Source organism: Citrus sinensis, chromosome 5 (assembly GCF_022201045.2).
Source record: "Citrus sinensis cultivar Valencia sweet orange chromosome 5, DVS_A1.0, whole genome shotgun sequence".
Classification (NCBI taxonomy): domain Eukaryota; kingdom Viridiplantae; phylum Streptophyta; class Magnoliopsida; order Sapindales; family Rutaceae; genus Citrus; species Citrus sinensis.
The window spans coordinates 32,689,829-32,710,181 of NC_068560.1; the positions used below are offsets into that span (position 1 = coordinate 32,689,829).

At 36.7% G+C, this 20,353-nt stretch overlaps 4 protein-coding genes across 9 annotated transcripts; 2 read left to right on the plus strand and 2 right to left on the minus strand.

Moving 5' to 3' along the window:
- Positions 1-1,937: 1,937 nt before the first annotated feature.
- LOC102613353 (biotin--protein ligase 2-like) lies at positions 1,938-6,499 on the minus strand. Of its 4 annotated transcripts, none has more exons than XM_052440959.1 (10): positions 6,270-6,496; positions 5,915-6,173; positions 5,734-5,807; positions 5,429-5,577; positions 5,058-5,178; positions 4,688-4,843; positions 4,547-4,592; positions 3,941-4,007; positions 3,030-3,106; positions 1,938-2,290 (listed from the first exon to the last, which is right to left on the minus strand). In XM_052440959.1, the coding sequence occupies exons 1-10, from the start codon at positions 6,388-6,390 to the stop codon at positions 2,248-2,250; spliced, it is 1,113 nt and encodes a 370-aa protein (XP_052296919.1). In that variant the 5' UTR covers positions 6,391-6,496; the 3' UTR covers positions 1,938-2,247. The 4 variants fall into 4 exon arrangements, 2 of the variants coding, with proteins under 2 accessions (XP_052296919.1, XP_006472717.2); XM_006472654.4 differs by having other exon boundaries at positions 5,734-5,795; positions 6,270-6,493; XR_008054711.1 differs by lacking the exons at positions 1,938-2,290; positions 3,030-3,106 and having other exon boundaries at positions 4,119-4,592; positions 6,270-6,499.
- Positions 6,500-6,571: 72 nt separating this feature from the next.
- Positions 6,572-11,104, plus strand: LOC102613642 (histone-lysine N-methyltransferase ASHR1). Its single transcript, XM_006472655.4, has 14 exons — positions 6,572-6,843; positions 6,929-7,074; positions 7,190-7,324; positions 7,415-7,469; positions 7,578-7,696; positions 8,222-8,310; positions 8,383-8,464; positions 8,729-8,833; positions 8,947-9,037; positions 9,127-9,246; positions 9,415-9,521; positions 10,053-10,122; positions 10,343-10,406; positions 10,499-11,104. The coding sequence occupies exons 1-14, from the start codon at positions 6,744-6,746 to the stop codon at positions 10,659-10,661; spliced, it is 1,446 nt and encodes a 481-aa protein (XP_006472718.2). The 5' UTR covers positions 6,572-6,743; the 3' UTR covers positions 10,662-11,104.
- A 508-nt stretch (positions 11,105-11,612) lies between these two features.
- Positions 11,613-16,043, minus strand: LOC102613936 (serine/threonine-protein kinase MPS1). 3 transcript variants are annotated; one of them, XM_025096162.2, is made up of 6 exons: positions 15,617-16,043; positions 14,939-15,211; positions 13,705-14,735; positions 13,374-13,574; positions 12,661-12,822; positions 11,613-12,369 (listed from the first exon to the last, which is right to left on the minus strand). In XM_025096162.2, exons 1-6 carry the CDS (start codon positions 15,786-15,788, stop codon positions 11,791-11,793), a joined length of 2,418 nt encoding a protein of 805 aa, XP_024951930.2. In that variant the 5' UTR covers positions 15,789-16,043; the 3' UTR covers positions 11,613-11,790. The 3 variants fall into 3 exon arrangements, with proteins under 3 accessions (XP_024951930.2, XP_006472719.2, XP_006472720.2); XM_006472656.4 differs by having other exon boundaries at positions 14,939-15,355; positions 15,617-16,042; XM_006472657.4 differs by having other exon boundaries at positions 13,705-14,666; positions 14,939-15,355; positions 15,617-16,041.
- A 2,084-nt stretch (positions 16,044-18,127) lies between these two features.
- On the plus strand, positions 18,128-19,753 carry LOC102614418 (uncharacterized). The gene is made up of 2 exons (XM_006472658.4): positions 18,128-18,990; positions 19,072-19,753. The coding sequence occupies exons 1-2, from the start codon at positions 18,324-18,326 to the stop codon at positions 19,695-19,697; spliced, it is 1,293 nt and encodes a 430-aa protein (XP_006472721.2). The 5' UTR covers positions 18,128-18,323; the 3' UTR covers positions 19,698-19,753.
- Positions 19,754-20,353: the final 600 nt, after the last annotated feature.

Below are 20,353 nucleotides of genomic sequence, written 5' to 3' on the forward strand. Positions count from 1 at the left end.
TCTTTAATTAATTAAGAAATGATCAAATCATTAACCTTGCAGTACAAATCTTTTCAAAGCAGATGTATCAACGACTCCCGTCATTTTTGCTATCTCTCCCTCGTGATTAATTTAATGATTTGGATTCGGTTTCGTCACTTTTCTAGTCACATTTATGTACAGAAATTGCTACAGCTTAGAGAGTATCCAAGAGAAACTCTAATGACGCTAGAAATATTTAAACTCGGTCCTAATATGATAGAGTTGATAATAATAAGCACCAAAATCCAATCCCGCTTTTGGAAGACCACGTTCAATACGTAATTATTTATAGAATAATGATACAGTCACAAACTCTTGTACAAATTTATTTTGTATAAACTGACGTGACATTAATTCATTAGTTGAATGAAAATATAAATTAATAAAAACAAATCATGTGAGTCAAGTGATATTTAATTCAATCAATCTTATCATGCCACATCAGTTTGTACAAAATAAATTTGTACAAGAATTTGTGGTTGTATCATTACTCTTATTTATATGTGCATGTATATATTTCCCTCAATTTGCTACAGCTAATCACAAAAAAAGAAAAATAACTGACGAAACCTGAGACGAGATTAATATATAAAATTACTAGCACAAGTTTATGGGCGGTGTTAATTTGAGTTAAACAAAGATTTTGTCGTGGAACAACATTTATATATATATGTATAGAGTAATGCTACACATCCTAAATTTTTTTTCCCAAAAAATTATCCCAAATGATGTGTTATTTATCAATTAGTTGGTGAGATAATACAATTAATTCACTTGAATCTTGTAAAGAATTATCAACCACTCAATTAATGACACATCATTTGGGATAAAAAATTTGGGATGTGTAGCACTGCTCATATATATAAATTGATAATACAATGAATATATAATTGAATGAAGATAACACGATGAATATTTGTGTTCAAAGAAAAATATTATGTGAGTGGATCCCAATAAAATCATGTAAAAGGTCTTGGACTTCTTATAATATAATATTACAATCATGATTTTTTTTTAACATATTGATATATTATTACGATAAAAATGCTATTGATATTTATAATTAAAAATCAACCAGAACTTTTCTTAATAATTATATTATGGTACAATACGAAGTTCAACTCTCACTTAATATTAGAGAAATATCGAATCTCTCCCAAATATCGAGAAGACAAGTAAACCCTACCCAAAATTTATTTGGAGGAGAATTGAGTTTCAGCTATTGAACTTTGAGCGCATACGAGCCCACTGGCCAATAATGATTGATTAAATGAAAGCTTTACCATGCGCAAAAAAGCAGTTGGCTCCTCTCGATTGTGACAATGCCTGACGCGGTCACGTTACATTTACGCTCACAAGTCCAAACTCCAAAACAGCACGGCACAGAGTTTTCAACGTGCAACGAGCCAGAAACCTCGATGCAAATTGCAATGGGCGGGCTTACTTTGTACGTACTCCATGGCAATGGGCAGACAAAAACTGCAATCGAACAAGTGTTTTCCACATTTGGATGTATTGGGGGACCCTACAACGAAGGAGCCTTTTACAGAATAATTCCATTTTATGATGGAGATGGTGTCCGCCGATGGACCCCGGCCGGGCACCAACTCGAATTATACTTCGCTCATTGTTGAAAAGCTTTTGCATGCATGTGAATATTGTGGAGGCACGAATTTTCTTTTCCCCTTCCCACCTTTCGCCAAAACACAAATAGATAAAGACGCACGGACAGGCAAGCAGCAGAGGGTGTTTGTCATTCAGCAATTATATAATGGCAAACGGACGTATTCGCATCACAGTGTCAGTCAGTTTTTGTGAAAAACATATTAGCTTCCTTTAAATTTGAATTATTAATAGATAACAGTGACAGAATATCAATTATAGCTAGCAAAGGAAGACCAGATTTCCAACAAATGTTTGACTACCGTAAATATTCTCTCTCATTTCACAGATGTATTAAAAATGAAAAAAAATGAAAAGCATTATACAGAGGCCACAATTCATTAAATCTGAAGGAATTAAATAAAGGGTATAAAGTTTGACCAAGATTATAACTGATTTTGGGGGAAAAAAAGTAAGAAGGCACCAAAACGCTAGTAATTGAGAAGTTGAATAAGCGGTGGGACAAAAAAAAAAAAAACTAAATAAAATAACCTCTGGTCTTCACTGAACAAGTTGCGTGGCGGTGGCAAATTTCCACCAGGGGAAGGTACTCGGGTATCTTCTTTATTGAAGTTTTCTTCTGATCAGTCCTTTGAAGAAGTCTAAACTGTAGCCACATGAGAAACAATAGTACGATTATTTTTCATTTAGATCATATTCAAATTAAACAGACATTACATACGACCATTGCATCCGAAAGTAAAATAGTGTTATTATAAAGCTCCATTTTGCTTATGCAACCATAAAATTCAGAAGTCAAATGCAATGCAAATTCAATTTTGGAAGACTCCATTAAACAGCTTGTCTTCAGAAGTGAATGACTAAAAGCCTAAAGATTCAATAACTTTTTCCATCGATTGATGTCAATAAAACCTTAAAAATTTCAAGAGCCAATTGGGACTGAAAGGTGAAGCGAAAGCCCACGTCTAGCATCTTTAATTGACAGAGCGTGAGCATATGAGAAAGAGATATAGAGCAATCATTTGTCATCTTCCAGCACAGGGTTTGAATCTGTGGACCAATGAACCTTTCAGAGCATAATCTCCTGCTGGGCTCTTGCTCCAGCTCCTTTTAGATTTTACGATGATACATATGCAGATTTGGATTGTCATAACTATGCCCATATCATTATGCCGGCCTGTACTAATCCAAAGGTACTGACTTAGTGCCTTCCAGTGGTGTCATGGATACCCCAATTTTTTTGCTCTCTCAGTGGTACTTAGAACTCTTATCTCTCTTTGGATAATAGGTGGAACTTGCGAATAACAAATATGACAACCACAATTTTACCATAATTTCTTCATTGCTCATGGAATCAGTGCAAAATTTGTTTGCTATTACCCTACCTATTGCCATCAGGGTGAAGCTCGCACATTTGATTGTCATCTCCAATAGCTAACAAATACCCCGATGATGTCAACCCCTGCAGAAAGAGAATTGGAAAAAAAATACATTATATGCAGTTCTAGATCAACAGCATTACTCTATCTCCACTTATTTAGCATCCTAGCGATATGGAATGACAAACAAATTCTACATATTACTATTGGCACAAAAGTTGGCACAGAATATCATTTGCAATCTGCAAGCTTGCCGGTACTTCACATCAAGGATTTCCATGTATTTATGCCGATATAGAGAAAAACATCTATTATTAAATGAATGTCGTATTGTATTACCATAATAGCTTCAATACAGCAGTTGAAAAGAAAGAAAAAAAAAGGAAAAAAGGGGTGAAAGGGCACTTGTTGACTATGCATACTGTCCTGAAAAGCAGCTGCTTACAACCTTCCATACCTCAAGACAACTCGTTGCCTTGCTACCATACAGATTGTACAGTTCATAGACAACAGAAATGAGGAGAAACTGATGTAGACAAGCATTTTACTTGTTTCAGAAGAAAATTCCACATGGCATATTTTTTTGGGGAAAGGGAGAGAGGAGAGAGAGGGTGGGAACAAGCAGCTTTTCTTCTAAGAGACTAACTGAAAAGATCATAGATTCTCCCTGCATTAGTACTTTGCTGACCAAAATACAACAATGTTTTTATGGTAATTATTTCCATCAGAAACTAAAACTTGAACAAATAGGATTTGAAATATTTGACAATTAAGTCCCATTTTTCAAATTAAATAGACAATTCAAGATTTTTTCCTCAAATCCACGCAGTATGAATGTGAAAATATCAGCACTGGACATGCATCCACAACCAAATTACAGCAATGATCTTATCAGGAACCACTTATTGCAGCCATACCTGAATAGTCACCACATTTTCTACCACTTGGTCCTCATTTTTCTCCTGTACGATTACTCTCTGTCCGCTGCAGCACAAAAAACATAATCGGTACTCAATGAACAAGTATGACATATGCTTTCCTTAACAAAGGGACAATGCAACCAGAGAGTATGTGACTCCTCAATTTCTCACCCACCAACAGATAACTAGATAGGAACAGATCTCAGCTGCAGGCTTAACTTAAAGAAGCAGCCAGCTAAAGTGATTCAGAAAGCTCAACTTTAGTGACAGATCAGACAAGAAAGAATCAAGATTGAGCATTTTCATTCCTCATTATGGGTGAGGAAACTTTCTAATGGGTTTTCATACACTTGACTGCCATAAAAGGTTGAAAGCCAAAATTGTACTGACATGAACATGAAAACCTGCCAAAAAAACACTCATCTCTCAGTGATTTCTCTGCTTTACACAAATGCAAACAATAAGATTCAAACATGGCCTTTTGGATCATAAATGTGGACAAGTAAAAGTACCATCTATTTTTACAATTAATCCAGCGATAAGTTCCACAGATGTAAATGTGTCTGTAAACTCAGAACAGAATCATCAAAATATTCATGTCACCTGTGTAGCCAAGTCTTGTAATATAGCTCCTCGAGAGTTTGAAATCCTGCATGACATACAGCAAAGAAAATATCTATTAATCATTGGATATTTATTTTTGAGAATACAAATGCATTACTGCAAGTTGAAGCATTGATTCACCTTGATTTATAAAAGTATCATAAAAGGTCTCAAATTTATTAAAAAAGGCTGCAATAACATCTTCTCTTCGAAATTGGTAAGTAGAATCAGACAACTTTCTTAGAACTGCATTCAAGCATGTTGTTGGTTCCTCATTATTAACGTTCAAACCTATACCTGCATGAACAAGGGAAGATAGATTAAAATCTATCATTGACATATACCGAACATTTTCAAAAGCAACGGAACCAGAATAACCGTGAATAGGGATTCAACGAGAATAAAGCTCCGCAAGTTATGACTTCTGAAGCAAATATATTGAATTCAAATACTTTACTTTATCATCACTGAAAGGCAATCTACATTACCATCAAAAGAGAAGTCTATTTACCAATACTGACATTGAACTTCTTAGTTCTATAAGTTGAGGTGCACAAAATGCCTCCAACTTTAATCCCATTTAGGTACAGATCATTTGGCCACTTTATTTTAATGTCAAGACATGGTAGTCCCTGAAACAAACACGTTTTCAAAACAAGGAATCAATGGCTAAACCTTCAAATGTTAACAACGAACTTGCAACATAAATTTGTGTCATGAAAGGTGAAAGTATGGAAATGTAGAAAACAAAAAATAAAAATAAAAATGAAGAAACTCATAGTCATTCTTTCTTTATCATGCTCTCTAATTATTCCCTAAATCAAGGCCATCTATCGTCTTTGTCTCAGACACAAACCGTAACCATTGTGCAAAAACACTTACATCTCTGCTGCAAACATAGTTAATTGCCTCTGTTAATGCAAGGGATGCCACATATTGTAACAAAGGCACGACACGACCGTCCTCCATTTGTATGGTAAAAGAAAACATAAGGCAGCCCTTTGGAGACTCCCATGCATTCTTTGACCGACCTGCATGCAATACCATATCAATCAGTACATATTAGCCACATCATTAGTCAGGAAGATCACTCACAGCAACTTACACAGTAATAATTAAATGATTCACTCGGTTAATACACACCGGTTATTGACAATTTGACACAATAATTAACCTATCGTCCATACCTCGCCCTTTGAACTGAACATCAGCAACACAAACTGCACCAACTGGAAGCTCACAGAAGTTGCTGTTAAAAGAACTAAAATAATATCAAACTAGCAAGAAATGATACTGAACATTTTCATTGTTTTCAAATGCATAACTTAAAAAATAATCCAGTAAAAATAAAAATGTCGCGTTACTTACTGAGAAACGACGTCGTGCGTCGAAGGCAAACGTGGAGACCAAATCAGGAGCCGACCGAATCGATTAGTTGCAAGAGAATTCATGAACAATTCAACATCAAAAGACTCTTGCTTAACAATTTCTGATTGCAAGTGTATCGAGACTTCGCTATTATCAGGGAGTTTAAGGGTGCTATTACTCTTCAGTGATTCAGCAATTTCATTTTCAGCCAACGATTTCCCACTTAGTACCAGCATACAAGAAGAATTGCTATCCATGGCTGAAGGGGGGGGGGGGACAAAGTTTTGTTAATTCTTTTTTGTACGAGTAAATTAAAATAGAAAAAAGAAGAAAGCTTTAACATTCGAATTCAAACCTGCTGATGATGCAGAGAGACGGAAAGGCTTTGTATTTGCAGAAACGAGACTTCGTATAGAGGGGGAAGACGGATGAATTAACGGAGAGATTAAACGTAGGTGAGTGGTCGTGAATGGCATGAACTTAGCCGCTGTGTGAGCTTAATGAAAGCCGCCGAGTCGAAGCGGAATATATGCTCGAGTAGCTTAGGCGGATAAAACGATACGAGTCAGTATCACAAGCAGAGTCAATTTCTTACTGCGACAGACGACTTGGAAGCCGTAGATTTTCTAATGTATGCCACGTCACGCGTGGTGGACCGACTGTAAGGTCAAACGTTTCGGTGATCGAGCGGTTGTGACTGAATTATGTGAAACGCGCTGTGACCCGAGCATGTATATATCTATATAAAATTACTCGAACTTTAAAAGCTTGTCGTTTTAGTCTCCAGAGCTTACTGGACTCGCAGACAGTTTCGTGATTTTGTGCAACAATGGAGGAATTGCAGAGGGCTCTTCAAGACCGTGGCTTGACTGTCACCGGTTTACCAGAAAAAGGCCGCTGCCTCTATACCACCAAAGATTTTTATCCGGGTCTCTCATTTTATTGTATTTATTTTATCTTATTTTCACTGGGGAACTATTTTTGAATTGATTATGTTTAGCTTTCACGTCTCAGGAGAAGTGATTATAAGCCAAGAGCCTTATGTGTGCGTACCAAACAACTCGTCTTCTATCTCAAGGTGTGATGGATGTTTCGCTTCGAGTAATCTCAAGAAATGCTCAGCTTGTCAAGTTGTGTGGTACTGCGGAAGCAATTGCCAGGTACTTTCAATTGGGTCACCACGCATTGTCATTTCCAATCGTAAGTGTTTAGCGTCGCCGTGAAATATCAAGTTATCTTTGAGCTGAAATAATAGTGACTGTAATTAAATTCCAGAAATTGGACTGGAAGTTGCATCGCCTTGAATGCCAAGTTCTCTCTAGGCTCGACAAGGAGAAACGAAAATCAGTTACACCTTCTATACGTCTCATGCTGAAACTCTACCTTCGAAGAAAATTGCAAAATGATAATGTAACTAATTCCTCGGCTTGTTTCAACTAAGTTGCTTGGTTGATTTTGTGAGACTACTTTTACCAAGTTATTGGTTTGTTCGACTGCCAGGTTATCCCTTCTACCACCACAGACAACTATAGTTTAGTGGAGGCGTTGGTTGCTCGTATCCTTTTTGAATTAATTATTTGGTTCAATCAATTTGGTTTAGTGCTCTGTTTCAGTTACAACAAATCCCTAATGCCTGCTTTCGTTAACAATCTTTTTGGCAAAGACATGTCAGACATTGATGAGAAGCAACTGCTTTTATATGCTCAGATCGCCAACCTTGTCAACCTGATTCTTCAGTGGCCAGAGATTAGTATAAACGAGATTGCCGAAAACTTTTCCAAGGTATCTTGCCAAATTTATTGGTGTATATATATTATTAAGTGTAGTCAACCATAATTTCTTGAAGCACCCATAAATTCTTCTATGCCTTTATATCTAGATGCTAGAGAAATTCTCAAGCTTCTGATACCAAGCAGCTGTGCAATTGATTCGGGAATTTAATATTTAAACATCTCAGCTGCTTCAATTTGGCTGTGCAAAACATTAATAATGAAGATAAAAATTTAAAAATTAGGGTACTTGGAAACTTTTCCATAACTCAGGAAGGTGTTTAAATCATGCTGTTTACTGACTTTAAGGGTACGAAATTTAACTGCAATTTCTTTACCTTTGGGAATTGTGTAAATAGAAAGATAGACATCTAGGTGCAATCAGGTTACCAATTGATTTCTCATTATTTTGTTTATGAAAAGTATTTGTCATGTATCACATCATGGAAAAATGTCACAATTAAGATTCATCCTGTAGGAAAGCCTTGGTATCTGATGAATTGATACTGTTATCTGATCTATCAACTATCTGACACAGCTTGCTTGCAATGCACATACCATTTGCGACAGTGAACTAAGGCCCTTGGGGACCGGACTCTATCCTGTCATTTCTATTATTAATCATAGGTAAACTACTCAAGGAAAATATGTTTTTAATCCCTTAAGCTAGTGGTATCCTAAATGGTTCTAGTGTTGCAGCTGTTTGCCCAACGCTGTTTTAGTATTTGAGGGAAGGCTGGCTGTGGTGCGTGCAGTGCAGCATGTACCCAAAGGTGCAGAGGTGAGACATGATCTTTTTGGGTCATTTTGACATGTAGTACAAGAAAAAATACATTAACTAAATGCTTTGCTAGAATATCCCATATCATAAGGGTTAATAGATGATTACCTGGTTACCTGACATAACATATCCAAAAGTGATCTCCAAGTAGTGTTAATTGATTAGGAAAGTCTATTTAATGTGAAATGTAGGTGGTATAATGCTGCTTACTCTTCTTATTTCATGCGAAATCTGAATGTTATCTGTTCTGTTATATTCTGTTAGGTATTAATAAGTTATATAGAAACTGCTGGAAGCACTATGACTCGGCAAAAGGCACTAAAAGAACAGTACCTTTTTACTTGTACATGTCCTCGCTGCATTAAATTGGTACCTGTATTTTCATTTTAATTTGTTGCATTCTAGCTTTCATTCTGGATTTCCTCTGTTCCTCTCTCTCACAGCTGATTAATCGAGTTTATATATATATATATATTTTAAAGGGTCAGTTTGATGATATCCAAGAAAGTGCTATTCTAGAAGGTTACAGGTGCAAGGATGATGGCTGCAGTGGCTTCTTGCTTCGAGATTCTGGTAAGAAATAACTTTCAGTTTCATCATTGAGATGGCACTTGTGACTGATTCTTTCTTTTCTTTTTTTTTTGCGCTGCTTGAATCTGCAGATGACAAGGGATTTACATGCCAACAATGTGGCCTTGTTAGGAGTAAGGAAGAGATAAAAAAAATAGCAAGTGAAGTAAATATATTGTCAAAAAAAACTCTTGCATTAACATCCTGCGGCAGTATCCTTTTCTTTTTCTTTCCCCCATTCTGTTCCTGTAATATTTTTGCTTGAACTTTTTTTTTTCTTTTTTGGCTATCATTTGGATAAATATCCTTTCTTTCACAAGAGGAGCAATGACTATCTGTTTCTGTTATTTGTGAACAAATAGATCCTTGACTGACAACAGATCACCAGGAAGTTGTCTCTACATATAAGATGATTGAAAAACTCCAAAAGAAATTGTACCATCCCTTTTCAGTCAATTTGATGCAAACCCGGGAAAAACTTATAAAGGTACATTATGAATTAGTTTTTTTTTTTTTTTAAACCTCTCTAGAAAATTTGTTCTTTCATGATTGCCATTTCTTTTCAATCAGTAAGCATGCATCTCAGCCTTTCACATTTATGTTTGACTTAGTTAATCATTTAAAATGGTTTATCCTTGGTTTCGTCTGGATGCAATTTGTTAAGGTGTTATGGTGAGACAAGAAATGCTCTAATTGCTTCATTAGAAGAAAAATAGTCAGTACTTGGAAGGGTACATGGGTAAAGAAGTATAAATTGAACTACCATTCCTCTTCTTAGTCATTTGGGGCTGGATTTTCGAGACTAATAAGGATTTGTTGAGGTATGAGATCACATGAAATACTATTGAGATAAAACCGTTACATCCTCCTTCGGTTGGCATCCGAAATCAATCTACCCCAAAATCCAAATGTCCTTATAGATGAATCAACCAAATAACTTGTGTCACAATTTCATGACTTTTAGCAATGTATTTTGAGGTTAATGAATTTAGTAATGTCATATTATTTGTCTCTTCAGATACTGATGGAGCTGGAAGATTGGAAAGAAGCACTTGCATATTGCCGATTAACCATTCCAGTGTATCAAAGTATGTTGTGTTTTCAGCAAGCGAGTTTAAAGCCATCTATGAATGCTATTGTCTGCTACAGAATATCATGAAATTATAATAGGGAGCACAAATCTAGTTCAATGCATTCCTAAGTCCAAAATGCGTCTAAAATTTTACACTTAGGTTTTCTGTTCTACAATTGAGAATTTTGGATATTATTGCTACCAGAATCCTTAATTTTACTCTCTTTTGAATGCAGGGGTATATCCACAGTTCCATCCCTTGCTTGGGTTGCAGTATTATACCTGTGGGAAACTTGAATGGTTAGGATTGGGCTTTGCATTGTTCTTATTTCAACTCCCAAACTCCTTTTTATCCATCTCCATGTGCTAACCTGTTCTATCATCTGTTAAAGGTTTCTTGGTGACACAGAAAATGCAATCAAATCCATGACCGAGGCTGTGGAGATATTACGAATTACTCACGGGACAAATTCACCTTTCATGAAGGAACTCATTTTGAAGTTGGAGGAAGCACAGGCTGAAGCTTCTTATAAACTTTCATCCAAAGATGAGTAACAAATTCCATATCAGTCAGATTTTGTGGAACAAGACCTGCTACTGTTGCTACTGTGATTGTTACTGCCATGATAAATCCCTTACAAAAGGATGAGCTAACCCAGTAGATAAAGAATGTACAAGCTTTGCATGTGCATATTTATCTGAATTTGGCCCGCCACCATCCCAGAGTTGTTACAGTTTGTTTACACAATTGTTTTGAAGCCTGCACTGAAGACACAGAATTAGTGGAGTCCCGAACACTGAGCTTCTCCATTTCAGTTACTACGGTTGGATCTATTGTTTCCTTTTTATTGTTCATTTTAATTGATGAGAATTGTATTTAACTGTTCAACCAGAGTAGTATTAATATTTGTGGACGTCAGAGGGCTGCTGTACAAGTGTCTTTTCCTCCTCGCTTTCTGTTTAATTAATTTCCACTGCTGGGCAAGTTGGATTGCGTTCCTCATTCTTCAAGTAATGGCTAGATCATACGCCCTTAGATAAATAACTTTCTGTACTTACTGACACTGGTTAATATTTAGTGATCCTTGTATAACTGGAGTGAGAGGAAGAACATAAAGTGATTTGATATCCCGACTTTAATTCTTCAACAGCTTGTGGATACCGAATAGCCCTCACTTTCTGACCCATGACAGAAACCGAGGAGAAGTTTAGAATCGGTTTAGAAAACACATGATGGATTGATTGCTGATATAATGATATCAGACATGCATTCAGTTGTAAAGACTCCAGCAGAGAAAGCTTGGTCATTTATGGAGCATGGAAAAAAAGTATTGGTGTTTCCGTCCGATATGTCATTGCAATGAAAATTTGGTTTTGCTCCCAGGCCTGGATTTCACGGTTCTAAAGGTGAAATAAATTGGACAGGGTGCTTTCGTACATATACGCCCAAACTTGGACGAAAAAACATAATACTCAACAGCCAGCCAGTTCTCCAAGAGGGATGAAAGGCGCACAATTTGATTTTTGCTTTTACTCCCGAAGTCAAAAATCACAACAGAAATGATTACATTGTTATTTTACACAGGATGAAACAGGCTGCCGCTGATCAGAAAAATTCCTATTGCTAAAAACAGAACTTCGCAGTTGAAACACTCATAACACACTAATTTACACTCTCCAGTCTCTACTTATTCTCCCCAAGATTTGCTAGACGTTTCTGGAGTTCTAAGCAAAGCTTTGATAGTTTAAGAAGCAACTTACATTGCTGGTCTCGCAATGTTGACAACTGAGTTGTTGCCAGCATGACTGGATTCCTAATCAATTGACTCAGCTGACTGCATATTGCGGAAGCTTCATGATCACTGGCACTAGCTTCGGCTAGAAGTTGAAGCAGCTGATAGCTTTGGTCTTGAGATGACGATGGTTGTGTTGAGACTGGGGGAACAAGGAAAGGATGTTGAAGTAGCTGAGGAATCCTCCACCTTTCATTTCGATCCCATGCGAGGCACTTCTTCATAAGATCAAGAAGCCATGGATTGGGAACAGGTTCATAAGTTATTTCATGGTTAGGATCTGTGATAACTTTAAACTTCGCCCAGAAGGTTTTGTATTCCGAAAATGGGGTCCTCCCATATACCATTTGATAAAGGATGCAGCCAAGAGACCAAATATCTGAAGGCCGGCCACATTTTATAATATTTCCGTTTTCGTCACTCTCATTGCACATGAATGCTTCAGGAGACATGTAGCTCAGAGTACCTACCTGCAGCAATAGAATACTATCGAATCAAGCAGAGTAATAAAATCAGATATTTGATGTCAGCTAGAACTAGAAAGGTGTTGAAACATTCAGTGAATTATCCTCAACTCTTGCCAAAATACCAAGATAGAGATTATCAATACTAAACAAACAGAATGAAAGGCAGTGTTTGAAGTTCATGGCAGCATTCATCAGTCAAAATTGAGGCATGAACTGCATCATGTCATCTTGCATATAGTGACATTCTGAGGGAAAATAAGGAAAAGAATAATAAGAGCCATGAGTATTAATCACCTGTGAATCCCTTTGGATGTTGGTTGTATCACTCATAATGGCTTTGGCAATACCAAAATCAATTAGCTTCAGAGAACCTTTGACAAGTAGGAAATTTGCTGGCTTCAAATCGGAGTGGACAATACGTTCCTCATGGATGGTGTTGACAGCTTCAAGTATTTGCTACAAAATGTTTGAACACAAGTACGTCAGCCTTCTGCTTCTATCAGTGAAATTCAAGACTCAGAGAAAGGAATCTCTAAATTTAAGAGGCCCAACCCCTATATATATACATATATGCAGTTGTTTGTTAACCTCCTAGACACTAGGTTGAACACAGATAAACGTTGGGAAAAAAAATGCATCAAGTTAATAAAAGCTTATAAGAAAAACTTTATGTGAAAAGTGATATATGGAACCAGGAAACCAGGTTTCAAATTTAATAGAAGGGGGAAATCAAACTGACAACTTAAGTTGCAAGATATTTTCCATACAGTCCCTTTCATAGTCTTTAGAAAATAGTCATTGATTCACCCTTGAAAGATAATAAAACGTCTCTTTCCCTCCAAGATGAAAACAAAACAAAAATAGGAGGGGCAAACATCATTGTTTGCATTGAATAAATTAGCCAAAGTAAACCAGAAGGAAGTCATATAAGAGAACAGAAAATATATGAACAATTGATGTACACATAATTGGCAATAGCAAATTGAGCCATGGTCAAGCCAGAGGACCTGCCAGTAAAATCGAAGCCAGTTCTCATCCAAGGTCTGATTTGAGCCATCCATTTCCTTCCATTTCTGGGACAACATGTGAGCCAAATCAATTTCCCCGTATTCCAGTACCATGTATATATATCCGTCATCCTTGACTCTGCCATCTTTATTGTTCATGGAGCCATTCAAGACTTCACGAAGCAAAGCTTTCTCTGTCACCTAATACCAAGAGAGGATATCAGAAAGCCATTCACCAAATAAAACCTATGTCATGAATTCCAAAATTACAATTGCTCCAAATGGATCTGCACATTAATTATATACAGTAGTTTGGGTTGAACGTGAGTACCTCATAGTCTATTAGCTGTATGATATTGTTCTTTCCCTTCAACTTGTTTAAATACTCAATTTCCTGACAAAACCCATATGCAGTTGCATAATCACGACCTTTGAGCTTGATTTTCTTAAGTGCATAGATTGTGCAGTCTGATGAAATGACTTTGTGAACCTCACTGCTTCCTCCACTTCCTATCTTACCGAGCCTTTGATAGAGTTTTCCATTGACTTTAAAGAACAAGTCAGGATCATAATTCCGTTTACGAGGCGCAGATGCCCCTTTACTACTTACAGCCTTCTCCTGCTTTTCAGATTTAGAAGCCTCCAACTTCATGTCTGATGATGAGTTTTTTGACAATGGTGCCTGAGATTTCAGTTCTGGGCTATTACCTGTATGTTGACGCCCCTCCATTGATTTATGAGTAGAAGGATCATTTGGTATTCCACCTTCCTTCACCACACAGTCTTGTTGCTCCTTTGGCCATTCTTGTTTCTTAATTTCTGGTTTGGGGTCAATAACCGAAGTAGAAGCCTGTGGTGCCCTAACTGCCTGATCAACTGGAGTTTTGGTATCCTTTAGTGAAGAACATGATAGGTGTACCATATCTCCTCGGTTTGCAGGCTCAGGATTCCTACTGAAATCTTCCACAGGTTCTACAGCACCAAGAGTACTGCCTTCTTGATGAGAACGAGAACATTTGGTTGTAGAATTAAGCATGGGTGCTGAAGTAGAATGGATGTATGTTGAGGTAGGGCATGATGAGCCAACCATAGAAAACTGAGTAGCAGGCTGACCTAAAAAGTTTCTGAATTGGTGCAGCTGATCCTGGACAACAGTAGTTCTCTTTGCCAATGAAGAAGCACCATCAGGCCTCAAACTGATATCAGGTTCTGTGTTCCGAACTTGCTGAAGCTTTGAGTTATTATTGACAACAGTTGATACCTCTACTTGATTGCTTGCATCCCATTCCATTTCTGTCAATGCAAGTGAACCCATATGAGATGATAAATTCTCCATTCCAGTGGCCATTCGATCATCGGCCCCTGCATGTTGAAAAAAGACAATATATATTCGCAGAGCAGACTGACAAACTCAAGGATCATATAGATCACCTAAGTGCAGAAAACTTTTTCACCATGTCACAAAGAAAGCTGCCAAGGATAAAGCGAATCCCAAAAAGGGAAAAAAAAGAAAAGAAAAAGTTCTATAAACTGACAATTTAAACTTAAAGTAGCTGAGAAATTACCTTGACAACTGGTGCTGTTCCCAACTGAAAATCGAACTTTTCGCTGACCCTGATCATGTGGAGGCTCTAGATGGGCCAAAGTCAATGAATTATTTTCTTTACAACCAATAGTAAGTTTCGAATGATCTCTCTGTGCATCAAATGGGTTAAAATTCTCATCAAAGGTATTGGTCCTAGTGCCCAAAATTGAAGGTGGTGTAATGGATGCATCTTCTTGAGTTTCCGCAACAGCAGTCGCTGCTTCATTCTTAATCTGTGAAATTGGATCCTTCACTGCATGACCATGACTCAATGAAAACATATCTTTAGACTTATCTGTGTCCACATTAATATCCACATTCGTACCCAAGCACCTTGATGCTTCCCGTTTGGGAACTAATGAGCGTTTAGGCATTATACTATTTGACTGCATGCTACCTAATAATTCCTCACAGTTGACACAAGAAATAAATTAGGAAATGCCAAAAGCTATCAAATTCATAAAAATGATAATTCAATTTCAGAAAAGCCGTCTATTAAAAGCCTTCAATCCCCAAATTTCATAAATTTAACACTAATGACTAAACTGCTATATAAATTCAACGATACATACGACCCTAAATTTCAGCTTCTGAAATTACTAATACAATTAATAAACGGATTATTGAATCGACGAATAGGGAGAGAGAGGAGGCGTACCGAGAGGGCGGTGGCGCTTGAAGGCGGCTTGAACATGCCGGAAGAGGTCCGGCGGAGAAGATGAAGAAGTGAACGAAGACGAAGACGAAGATGACGTCGTGTCTGAAGTAACTGTCGGACGGAACCTTGACGATAGAGGTGGTGGGACCGGCAGACTAGCCTCCCTGTCCATTTGCGGATCTCAACCGCATTTCCGTCGAAGTGCAGTTTTAGGTTGTATAATGAAAAAAATAAAAAAAATAAAAGGAGGGAGCAGATTCAATTGGCAGAATTAGGGCTTCGATGATGAACGCTCAAATGAGCGAGTACTGGAACTGGGAGAGAGAGTGTTCGTACTCGAGCTCCAAGTAGCCATTCGCAAACCACAGCGTCTTTCTTCTTGCTCTTCACTGGAGAGAGATTTGGAATTTTGAATACCTTATTTCTGGCGCTCTTAATAGTTTTAATGGGGCCTGTTATTGGGCCTTTCCTTGAAAATTTGAAACTTTAGTTGGATTAGGCCTTTTGACACCCCCCTCAAACTTCTGAAATTACTTAAATAACATAGCACAAAATATTTTATTTTTTAATTGGGTGTAAATTCAATTAAGTATTTAGATAAATTATTTTTTTAACAAAATATTTTTACCTACCCATTTTATAATGCATATTTATATTTTGTTTTTAATAATTTTTTGAGAAAATTATAAGAGTTTAGAAATTTTATAGTAAAAAGAAAAAAATCAAGATAATCTTAATATTTTAATACTTGTGTACAATTTAAAAATAAAAAATTTTTAAGGTAAAATTTTATTGAAATGTGGTTAATTTTAATAAAATGGTTCATAATTTATCAATTAAACGGGGGTATTTTAGGAAATAGAGTAAGAAAGGGGTGTTATAAGAATTTTGTATCAGTTGTTAAAGCCTCCACTGCTTTTGTCATCCACCTGAATTTTCATCACTTTGGATATTTTGGTGTAATCAATAGACTAGTAGGGTGTCTACAGAGGTTTATCAATAGACTAGTAGGGTGTCTACGGAGGTTTTGCAAACATGAATTTTGGCATTGACAAGCCCATCGTTTCGTATGGGGCGCAGGCGTTAGGTATATTTCCGCTCGGTTTTACCAGGAGCCCATACGTATGTTGGATGCGTAACAGCAAAGGCTCTGCTGTTCCGTATATGTTAAAAATCTGTACACATGATACGATTTTGTAAGGTTATGTGAATAAATTTTAAGATCAGTTTTTTTTTTTTTAAAGCATGTTAGATTACGAAAGTAGATACCTCTTTGTACCTAATTATATATATATATATATATATATATATATATATAAGAAATTTAAGTTGTAACATAAAAATTAGGACTTAAACCTGTATCCTCATAGTTTTTACTTCGGTAAAGATATAATAGCTATAATAACTAAATAAATAATAAGATTGCCGACCCAATCACCTAATTTTTTTCATCTCAATCTTTGACACATTTGAAACAAAACACGAAATCATGAAAAAAAACCTTTTTTGACCCCAAAAAATTAAAAAAAAATTCATATGAGCCCAAACTACTCATAGTATCCCAAACTATGTACTAAATTTATATTTAATTTTCTTTGGCTGCTACTATACTTTTAAGTGGGGCATTAAATAGTGCCATTTGTCAGTACAAACCCTTTTCTTTTTCTTCCCCTTTAATTTAAACATGTTAATAAGCCGCTATATAACTTACATAATTTGTTCATTCAAAATTCAAATCATGCAACCTTATGCTTATAAAATTCAAGCCGATCGACAAATAGAGTTAATACGTTATAATATATTGATCTCGATCACTTCCTCATTTAAAGGAATACAAATAAAAGTATGTGGCACACTCAGCTTTACAATCCACTCATGTGGTTTTTTAATTTGATTGGTGAAAAAGTAATACAAAAAGCTTCCCAAACTTTATTTTTACAAGAGATAATAACGGTTACTGGAGAACTAAGTTTGTTTCATAAAGTACAAAATTTCAACACAGATGATGAACTTTCATAGCTTGTTTATGGATTTTTTTAATTATTATTATTTTTAAATAATTAAAAGTACAAAGCTTTATTCCATTAGCACGTGGGTCTCGCATAATTTTGATGCAAAAGGAATCAGGCAGGCTTTCCCCATAAGAAAGAGCCCATTATGGAGTAATTAGTGAGTCTCTACCTTGCTGTCGACGTGCGCACTATGCCCGAAAAATCCACCTTGGAACATTAACGGCCCAAGTTAACCCATGACTCGACCCGATTAAGCAATAATGATCGTGACCGTCCATTCCGTAGATAAGACCATGCACTGACCTTCTGAAATCTGAATATATTATCTGAGGCTGAATATATTAACTTTGACAATAAATCTCTGACGAGTATTTTAATTTATGGGACCATTAATATCTTGACCATTGATCCGTCTCTCAGGTAATTCTACGGTCGGATATTGATCGCTAAGATTCATGGACACAGCAGTAGATCCATTTCTATATATCAAACTTTTGTCCATATCAAAAGAGACCCCAAGAAGCTACAATTCTAGAATCACTTCTGAGAGGAGCTTCGGCTGCATAGTTGTCTTCAGTTCTTGTCTCTTTCAAGGCAGAGAAAATGATACCGTAAGTTAAAAAAAAAAAAAAAAAAAAGACCACCAAAAACATTTTTTCTGCGTAGCTGAAACATCGTTCAAGATTTATTTAACAATGGCAAAACCTAGAAACCAAAGAAAGCACTTGACGGAAATGCAGCAAAGCAAAAAGAACCAGCCACAGAAGTCAGAGAGGCCGCCACCTTCTTGGGCTGCTGTGAGAGGCATTTTCACTTGTAAAAATCTCCAAGCACCGCAGCAGCAGCAAAAGAAACCTGAGCAGCACCAGCAGCAAGAAAAGAAGCAGAAGCAAAAGCAGCAACAAGATCAAGCCACTGACGAAACAAGCAAGAAATGCAAGAAAATGAAGTGTTCAGGGTCATTATGCAGCAACACAAAGGTGATGCAGAGGCCAGAAGCTGCAGCTTCTCCAGAACTCCAAAGGAAAAGGGCTTCAATGGGTTCAAGTGGTAAGAATGAATCCTCAAGCAGATCCATGAAAACTCCTCTGTATGAACTCAATGGCGCCAATGGGGTTATTTCCTCTACCAATTCTTCACTTTCTGTGTCTTCAAATTCCTCCATTGCTGGTGGAGGATCGTTCAGAGGAATGCCATTTAGAAGACTTTCTGGCTGCTATGAGTGTAGAATGGTCGTTGACCCTGTTCTTGGATTTGCCAGAGACCCTTCTCTCAGAGGCAGTATTTGTTCTTGCCCTGAATGTGGTCAGATCTTCATGAAAGCTGAAACTTTGGAGCTTCATCAAGCTGTTAGACATGCAGGTACTTCACTATTATTACTTTTTCAATTTTCTTGTAATTTTGTCCTGTCTCCTATCCTTCCTAATTACAAAAAATTCTCAGTGTCTGAATTGGGTCCTGAGGACACAAGCAAGAACATTGTGGAAATCATATTCCAATCAAGCTGGCTAAAGAAACAAACACCCATTTGCAAGATCGACCGAATCCTGAAAGTCCACAACACTCAAAGAACCATAGCCAAGTTTGAAGAGTACAGAGACTCCATTAAGGCAAAGGCCACCAAGCTCCCAAAAAAGCACCCACGCTGCATAGCAGATGGCAATGAACTCCTTAGGTTTCACTGCACCACTTTCACATGTTCACTTGGCCTAAACGGATCCTCAAACTTGTGCAACTCAATACCACAATGCAATGTGTGTAGTATCATCAAGAATGGCTTCAAAGTTACACAAGAAACCAACAAAGGACTCCGTGGAAATGGCATTTTGACAACTGCAACAAGTGGGAAAGCTCATGATAAAGCTGGAGTTGAAGATGGGAGTGATGCAAGGGCAATGCTGGTGTGTAGGGTAATTGCGGGAAGAGTGAAGAAGAGCATGGAGGGTAACCTAGAAGAATATGATTCAGTGGCTGGTGCCATGGGCATGTACTCTAATTTGGATGAATTGTATGTGTTTAACCCTAAGGCTATATTGCCTTGTTTCGTTGTAATCTACAGTGGGTTCTAATAATTTGTTAAGTTTGTTAAAACATTTTGTTAATTAAGTTAATTACGTTTCTTGTTTCTTCTGGTTGTTTGATTCTGTAGAAACATACAAGAGCTTTGATTAGTTGCTTGTGTATGGGGAAAGCTTGATACAAAAACACCAGCAGCTTGAAGACACGGGATGGTGTGGCTAAACCGTGAATAATTAATTTGCGGGTCCAGTCCAGCTTCGAAATATCAACTTTATGAAGAATCAATTAAATTGTGACTCGCCGCGCTCGTTCACCCAATCCGAGACTTGGTATTAATTGCACGCATTGGGCATATAAATTGAGATGAGGATTCTAGTAATTAACATATATTTTCGTTTCGGTAAATGGTGCTCGTTTAAAAGCTGGGGAAAGGTGATAAAATATCATATATTATACCACCAAATGGATAAATTTATAAGACTATTTTCGAAATTACATTAAAAGTCACAAGTAAAATAATTTATTCTCACCTTTTCCAAAAGCTTCATTTTTTAAAAAAATTTAATAGATATTTTATTAAGACTGAAATCTATTCATATTAAAATTAAGAAAATAATTATTTTAGAGCTGTTATAAAATGAGAGAATAAATCACAAATACACATGTAAAGTAATAAATAATAAAAAATATATTATAATTTTGATCG

Bases quoted from the DNA above. Each gene is read 5' to 3' on its own strand.
- LOC102613353 (XM_052440959.1), bottom strand. From the start codon at position 6,390: ATGCCATTCACGACCACTCACCTACGTTTAATCTCTCCGTTAATTCAT. The intron at 3,107-3,940 runs GTATGGCTGCAA...CTCTTTCTGCAG, and splicing joins AAAATGTGGTGACTATTCAG to GGGTTGACATCATCGGGGTA. The intron at 2,291-3,029 runs GTAGGGTAATAG...ATGTGGCTACAG, and splicing joins CTTCACCCTGATGGCAATAG to TTTAGACTTCTTCAAAGGAC.
- LOC102613642 (XM_006472655.4), top strand. From the start codon at position 6,744: ATGGAGGAATTGCAGAGGGCTCTTCAAGACCGTGGCTTGACTGTCACC. The intron at 7,697-8,221 runs GTATCTTGCCAA...TATCTGACACAG, and splicing joins TTGCCGAAAACTTTTCCAAG to CTTGCTTGCAATGCACATAC. The intron at 10,407-10,498 runs GTTAGGATTGGG...CATCTGTTAAAG, and splicing joins ACCTGTGGGAAACTTGAATG to GTTTCTTGGTGACACAGAAA.
- LOC102613936 (XM_006472656.4), bottom strand. From the start codon at position 15,788: ATGGACAGGGAGGCTAGTCTGCCGGTCCCACCACCTCTATCGTCAAGG. The intron at 13,575-13,704 runs GTACTCACGTTC...TCTTGGTATTAG, and splicing joins TACAGCTAATAGACTATGAG to GTGACAGAGAAAGCTTTGCT. The intron at 12,823-13,373 runs GTCCTCTGGCTT...AACATTTTGTAG, and splicing joins GGCTTCGATTTTACTGGCAG to CAAATACTTGAAGCTGTCAA.
- LOC102614418 (XM_006472658.4), top strand. From the start codon at position 18,324: ATGGCAAAACCTAGAAACCAAAGAAAGCACTTGACGGAAATGCAGCAA. The intron at 18,991-19,071 runs GTACTTCACTAT...AAAAATTCTCAG, and splicing joins TCAAGCTGTTAGACATGCAG to TGTCTGAATTGGGTCCTGAG.